We start from the raw sequence: 8,041 nt of genomic DNA, 5'->3' as shown, positions 1-8,041 counted from the left end.
GCTGTTACAGAGTCCAAACAGAAGTCTATTGATGAAGGTCACTACATCTTCTCCATTCATTAACAAGCAAGAAGCTATTTTGGACCCTTGAAGTAACATCCAAACACCCCTTCTAGAGCTCTCCCATTACAGTCATCCCTGTAAAGCATATATATGTGCAAAGTTCTGGCAAGGCAGCCCCAGTTCGATCAGTCAGGATCTTCCTTGCGCAGTAATGAAGACCAAGCGGAGACTTGTGCCTGCATTGTTCTATTAAGTTTCTTCTTTCGTTTCCATATCACAGCGTGCTCAGTCAAAGCTATTTTGGTGCTTCACTGATCAAACTGATTTTTCCCTTTGATGATAATATGAAATATGCTAGGATAATAGGGTTGTTATATAATCAAAGTCGACAGCAGGGAACTAAATTTGTGTTGTTTTGATGAAGAGCACATTAGTGCGACATAAATAGACTAATCTGATTTATTATTATTATTTCTAATGCTTAATAATAGGGAAGGGTAGGGGAAATGAGACTCTGGGGAATGAGAGTGCTTCACAAAGTGATAGCAGACATGTGTGTGCTACGGAAACACAGGTTAGGTATTTTGGATATTAGGATGTCTTGTCATAAGCAGCACCACTACCACCTGCTTCTAGCTGAATTTCAAAAGAGCGAGTGGCGAGCAAGAGAGATTGTTCTGAAAGAAATAATGTCTTAAGTGGAATAAAACTAATAATGTACCAGAGAAAATATTCTGTGAAAATTAGCATTGTGGGAAGCAAACTGGTATTCATGTAGGGCAATAAGAAGTCAGAGATAGGGCAGACAAAAATCAGCTCACTTTTCACTGACTGATTTTTCATGTGTAACTGAAAAGCTGGGATTAACCTTGGACAAAAGCTGCCCTTTCACAATACTGTCTGTTCCAGTTCCAGACAGCCCAAGTCATTATTCACACATCAATCAAGAACCACAAAAAAAGCGAGAGAGAGGCATATTTTGCCTGCTGTACTGATGCGTACACATGAGAGTTCTTGCATTTGTGGCTGCTCACAAAGCAAAGTCTTGCAAGAGCTCATGCAACGTCTGAATGTGTGCGGTCTTGCAAAGGAAATGTCTTGCCACTTTAAAGTCTCGTGTGTAACAAAAACATAGGTTGGACACAATTGTGGGTTCTTCAGGCAGAAAATAAAAATAAATAAACATATTTTAAAATCCTAAGGAATGCAGATACATTTTAGCAAAACACTTTCCCACATACACAGTCATTACAGCTTTTAGACTTAAAAGTATCACTATGGACATCTACTCTGGTTCCTTCATATCAACATACATAGATTTCTTCAACCACATCCATAAACTTTGACTAAGCTAAAGCAGAGCTTTTATAAAGCCATCGAGTTTTAATGCAAATACTCTAAGTGGCCGATAACCCATGACTTGTCGAGGTAAGTTGCTCCCCTGGTTAAATACCCCATGTACTAAAATTTACTCTTCATTTATGGTTCCAGAGGGAAGATTTAGTAACAAATCAGCTAGAGGATGTAACAACTTTGAACTTCTGGAGTTCAACATGATTTATAGGACATTTAAATATTATTTCTATATGCAGCAGAAATAGAATTTTCCTCTTTTCTTAAAGGAAAAAAAGAGGAAAAAGCTAACCAATATTTTATATGATGTAAGCTTTTTTCACAAAACTGTTTAAATTTTTTGCTAAAAGTCCTGTTACAGAAGTACTCCTTTGCTAGGCAGAGAGAATTTCACTCGAGTTCTGCAACATCCCAAACCTTTCCTGCTTTTCTCCAGTGTCAAATACATCCAGCAGTCGTACACGATACATATGTGTATATTCCAGGCATTCTTTTTCTTATCTCCTAGGCAGAAAAAGAAACCTACATTTATTTGCGCTTCTGGGATGCCACATGCAAAGGCTACGAAAGTAAATTTGGACAGCACTGTGAACCCTATGGGCCACCCTCGCGGAAACCAGCTGCTAGGTGGCAATCGCTGAGGTGGTTTAACACATCCTGAAACTGCTTTTCTAGGTATGCTTGCTTCAATACTCCTGCCATCAGCAGTTGCCTTAGGACATGGTACCAGCAGCACAGCATTAATGCAGCCAGCATGCTCTCCTACTGTGCTGAAGGATGTTATCCCCACACGTTAGCCAGAAAAAGTCCATCCTCATCCATCCTCGTTAAGAATCCTAAATTATTTCTTCACTCATCTTAATGGAGGTTTTCATGCCACAGCAATTCATAATCCCAAAGGAAGCTGCATAGGGGAGTCAAAGTCATGGATACTTGCTTTTCATTTACTTGTTGAAACACAGATATGTAAATTAGGAAAACATGAACATATTTGATAGAGCTAATAATTTAAAGCCAGGGAGAACAGAGGAGGAATGACATTCCTTATTTCTCCCTAATTAATTATAGATGCCTCTTTCAAAGGATATCAACATCCATCAGCACACAGAGCTCAGAGCTGGGGCTTGTACAAAAACACACCATCTACTTTAAGAACAAAAAAAAAAAGGATTATTGCTTCTACACTGAGAGCACAAAATGGTTGTATCAGTAGGAGGTGATTAGTGCCAAAAAAAGATGGGTTTTGTATGGCGACTTAACACGGAAGGCGATTTAAAAGATAGGATTAAATCAGAGACAAAGGTGCAGGTTTATAAAACTCCCAGTCCTACCCCTGTCAAATCAAAGATAAATCTCCCAAAGCACTAAATCCCATGTAATCATTGCAAATTCCTATTGTCTTAAAAGGGAGCTGGATTAGGCCTCTAATTTGGTTCTGTAAAGTCTGTTTGGTCCAGATGAGCAACTGAGAGATGGACAATCTCCAAGGAACAACTCTACAACATGGTCTCAACATCCTCCACTCCAACTTACCCATGCAACCACTCCCAATGTTACCCTCCAAACACTGGAGTAAAACTGCTTTTGCCCATTACTGCTGAATGCATTTTGCCTTTCCGCCTAGCAAAAAAGCAATATCACATCTAATCTCACAAGTTCCCAGTGAGCCAAACACAAGATACTGTCCCTTGAATTCTTCCTGAGACCAACAAAGGCTTTCCATTATTTACAAATCAAAAGCATTTAGAGACAATCATCTTTATTTTTTTATTTAAAACAAGGAATGCCCTGTCACTATTATATAAGAAAAAATATACATCCACCTATTTATACCCATCCTAATCCAAGCATTCCAAAAAATATAACTCCTATTCATGCAGGTAATTGCTGCACAAAATAATAATAATAATAATAATAATAATAATAATAATAATAATAATAATAATAATAATAATAATAATAATAATAATAATTTTATAAATAAAATTAAAATAACAAAATACACTCTTTAGTTCCAACAATTCTCTCAATTTCTCTTAAAAATTCCACTTGCAAATTGTTGGAACAGCTGAAAACGATAAAAGTAAATATAGTTAAATCAATAGGATTATTTGCTTTTGATTATTAATTCCATTGCTAGTTTTTCTTGTGTTTTTATTATGCATACCAGTTTTACAAAGTGCATGCTTTATTTTATTTTTTTTTTAAATTTTGAACTGGCAAGCTAAAATGATCCATCTTTTCCTGCCTTTTTTTAATGTTAATACAATCTAAAATCTAGCATTAAAAAATTTATCATGATACACCTGGTATATTGACTGCTTATGGCGCATGCTTGTCTTGGCAAAAAACAAAACAAATTGGCTCCCCTCCCACCCTCCCCATTCTTTTTGGAAGCAATCTAAAAGTTAAAAGCAGGCTGGAACACAATTGCTTCAAGGGAAAAAAAAAATAATACCTGATGCTTTAATTTTTGTCACATGGCACTAGTTGTGGAATTGCACGCGCACACACGCACCCGCACGCACACCCAACACGCACGCAAGCACGCACGCACGCTGCAACCTGCTCGTGAGGAAAATAGTTTATTAGGTCAGGAGTGCCAGCGGCACATGAAGGCTCCCAGCTGTGTGTGCAACTTTGGATTTGGTACCCACTTCACGTCACCTTGAATCCTCTGACATCCACCGAGGGGGTAATGTAAGGCATACTTTGCTGGAACAGTAATAATCCATGCTTCATGCTCAAGAGCTGAGTCTCAGAGGAGGACTGGCTTTCTCTACTCCCTTTGGCCTCGCTCCGTCTCACTCGAGGAACAAAAAAACCAAAACAACGGAGAAGAACTGGGGAAAACAAGGAAAGCAAAAGAAGACAAATCCCTTTAAATGGACTTTCGCCTTTTCATCAGCCTGTGGTTATCTGTAAAGCTGTGCAACCCAGGTGAGATGGAGCTGACAGGAGATGGGAAAAGGCTGTTTTTTAATGTGCTTGGCGAGATCTCCTCTATCTTGTAAGAGATGGAGTGAAAGTACTGGGGGTTCAGCTTCGAGCTGAACGAATTTTGGTGGGACACCACCCGGCTGGTGTACTCGTGGGACCTGTAACACATGCAGGAACAAACTGACTGAAGGTCTGTTACTTCGGCCTTGTACCGTGGCCGACCATGCTGGGAGTCCTCTTGGATGTGGATAATCATGCTGTTGCGGTTCCCTGCCAGGGACGCCCGTTCCTCAGCATCCCGCCTCTCGTCCTCGCTGTTCATGGTTAAGAACCTGAGAACAACCAGATTTAGAAATGCCCCAATGACTGTCAACCCCACTAGAATGTACATAAAGCTAAAAGCCACGTAGAGAGGCTTCTTTTGAAGGGCCCCTTTGGTCTGCAGGGCCACATAGTCTCCAAACCCTATCGTAGTCAATGTTATAAAGCAGTAATAGTAAGCATGGAAAAAGCTCCATTCCTCGTACTGGGAAAAGGCTGCTGCTCCAATGCAGAGTGTTCCCATGCAGGAGAAGAAACCCACAGTGACCATGTTTTCCATGGAGACCTCGGTGCTCCTCATCCCACAGCACTTTTTGATGCGTTTCAAGAGGTACTTGACAAAGGTGTTCATGCGCTCGCCCAAGCTCTGGAACATGACGAGTGTCAGTGGGATCCCCAGGACCGCATAGAACATGCAAAAGGCCTTCCCCGCGTCCGTCCCTGGGGCAGCATGTCCGTAACCTGGGAGGGGGAATGAAAAGACAGGACAGTCAGCAAGGCGGGTGATGACCACAGCTCCCCCTTTCACTCTGACGCCGCAGACAGATCCAAAGCTACAGGAACACTGCAGTCATACAATCTTCCCAACTCCTCGCCTATGTCCTGTATCCAAAGCAAATAAGACATAGAACAACAAAGTTGTACACACAGGAGTGGGAAAGATGAAAGAATGGGCAATCTATCCTGCTTCAAATAACTGTGTGGTCTCCTAAACAAGATTATATTGCATTCATTCGCTAAAGAAATTTCACGTCCATCCTGTATCACACACAATAGTGGAAACTTTGGAAATAGGTGGACTTGCCCACAGTATTTTTGAAAGGAGTTGATGTTGTCCTGTCCCAAAACCAAAGTACACTGATGCCATCCAAATTCTGTGTCTGCCAGCATCATGGAGTTAACAACATCCACAGACCCACCGACCACAGAAATTCCTTTCCAAACTCTTCCATAACCGAATCAACCTTTCTCCTAGACACTGTATGAAAGCCACTCACTGCTGGAACACCACGGGACTTTAGGGGTTTAATGCCTGCTCTGTCTTTAATTATTGAAGAATAAACAACTTACCAGCTTGTTTTATAGTTTTACAGCTTTTGCAGCTAGCCTGGCAAAGGCAATTTTGTCAGGATATTAAACTAATCCAGGACAGAGGATGTAGCATGTTTCACAGCACAGTTTACAGACAGTAAAACCATGGCTAAACCTTTATTCTAAATCAAATCATAAGTGTGGAGGATCTGTTCTGAAATTATAATTCCACTTTTTCATATCACACTGCTTTAAAAATCTACATTTCTTAAGCTCAGATTCTAAGTGACAGTACCAACGTCTCCAAAATGGGATGGCTGGGACTCACCTGGCCATGGTGTGCATTGACCACCTGGGTACCACTATCTAGACTCCCCTTAAAGTCAATGAATAGAAATATGCGCTTCCCAAGTGCAGTTTATCTCATCAACACCTAGGTGTCTAAAACAGGTCAATGAGTTATGCTCAGGAGACACCTATTTCTCTACAGTCATTATAATAGAAAACTCGGGACAGAACTCAGTTCAAGATTAATATACCTAATTTTTGGTATCTTATATGTGTGCTAGGTGTCCGAGCTCCCATTATAGTCAGCAAAGATTTAATGAAAACAGCCAGTAGTGAGTTATTTAACTGACCATCCCAAGTCTACCTTATGGTGAGATGAAATGACAGTCCTGACTGTTCCATTGACTGTGTTCATTAGGTCCCCATTAGACTGACTAGATGTCTGTTGACTGCAGAATTTAGACACGTACTGCACAGGTAGACAACCTGCAAACAGCCAAACACAGGCATCTTAATCATGAGTAGAGCTCCACCTTCAGTGACTAGCTCCAGTGTTGGTGCCTGCACTGTAGACACTGAGGCTTTAAATCAGCTTTCCAGAAAGAGGCATCTAGCATCATTTGAGACCCCTGAAATATCAGGATATCCATACAGGGCTGGCAGATGAAACACAGGGCATACAGCAGACCCACACTCTTACAGATCAGAAGCTGGAAGCCAGACAGCACCCAAGATACTACTCAGGCAGACCAGAAGAGCATGGTCATTCGCTGCAGACCATTCCCGTCATAGTGCCTCAGCCCTTCCCATCACCTTTAGACTCAGGTTATGGACCTGCTGCTCTGAATTTGCCTAATTTTTTTTTGAACCTGTTGACACTGCCCACTGCCCCAACCTCCTGTGGCAACAGATTCCAGAAGTTCACTATCTGGTGTGTAAAAAAAGTACTTCATAATTTCAAGCAGATTTTCTTGTTTTAGCTAGAGCCCATTAGCTCTAGTATTAAAGTTCTATATCTACCTGATCCATCACCTGCATGACTTCAGCTAAACTCAGCTTTACCTCTGCCCTCAGTTGTCTCCTGTCTGAACTGGAGCCACAGCCTTTTTAGTTCATATTGCAGAAATCACCATTGACCATTTCAACGTCCTTCTCTGGACCTTCTCTAGCTCTACCACATCATTTCTGAGGTACAGAGACCAGAACTCTGCATAGCCCTCAGGATGTGGGCGCACCACAGAGTCTGCGGTTTTGCTAGAACAAAAATATGAACACCAGGCAACCTTCAAAACGAAAAGCAACAGTGGACGGGAAAATAAAATGAGAAAACCAGCAAGAATGCCCTCCAAAAAGCAACAAGTATTTCCTTAGCTCAGTTGCTAGTTGTTGGCAGATGGATGGGATGCAAAAAACAGTTTACAAAGAAGCACGTAAATTAAAATAGGAAGTTCTTTTCAGGTTACAAAACAAAGAGATTCACCTATTGTATCGGGCCAGGTAGCCTGTTCATCATAAAAAGCAGTTTCCAAACTACCTGGAAAGGGAAGTGTCTTCAATAGATTGATGCTGGGTTTGTTCCACCTGACTGTCCCTCAATAAAGGCTATAATTGCCTCTCATTACTAAGATCAGCTTTTGAACTACAGGGGTGTTAATTAAACCAGGGACATCTTCCCATTTTATAGCTTTAGTTACAGCTGATAAAGAGAAGGAAAGCTTCAGAAAATGTGATTTTCCAGATGGTTGCAGAGATGGCAGTTGGTGGAAACAGCTTTCACTTTGGGTTCTAAAGAAAATGGTTGGGGTGAAAAAAGATTTCTTTTGATATCACTATATCCCTCTCACTAAAGATATCCACACAGAGAGTTTAGGGAGATTATAAAACATTAATATTATATGCTTACACACTATCTCGCAATTGAATTTCTAAGATTTGTCACAGACTTTGTAATTAACTTGGGACTCACAGCTCTCCCATAAGATAAGAGTATATCCATATCCCTGTTTTACAGATAGGACAGCACAGACACCAGCAGGCTATAATTTCTCTCCAATTCACACAGGTAGACAGAATATCCAGAAATTCTGATTTCTATTCTGCCTCA

General features: G+C 40.8%; 1 protein-coding gene across 1 annotated transcript in view; it reads right to left on the bottom strand.

The window, feature by feature from the left end:
• Positions 1-4,237: 4,237 nt before the first annotated feature.
• Positions 4,238-8,041, bottom strand: part of KCNK9 (potassium two pore domain channel subfamily K member 9) — a gene marked incomplete at both ends in the record, with an annotated part of 86,566 nt that continues 82,762 nt past the window's right edge. Inside the window, one exon of the mRNA XM_082307800.1 lies at positions 4,238-5,079. Within this exon, the coding sequence (XP_082163926.1) occupies positions 4,238-5,079 (842 nt within the window). The remainder of the gene's footprint in view (positions 5,080-8,041) is intronic.

Source organism: Platalea leucorodia (assembly GCF_965183815.1).
Source record: "Platalea leucorodia genome assembly, chromosome: 1".
NCBI classification, from domain to species: Eukaryota; Metazoa; Chordata; class Aves; order Pelecaniformes; family Threskiornithidae; genus Platalea; species Platalea leucorodia.
The sequence above is the reverse complement of the archived record's forward strand: the minus strand, read 5'-3'. Positions and strand labels throughout refer to the sequence as shown.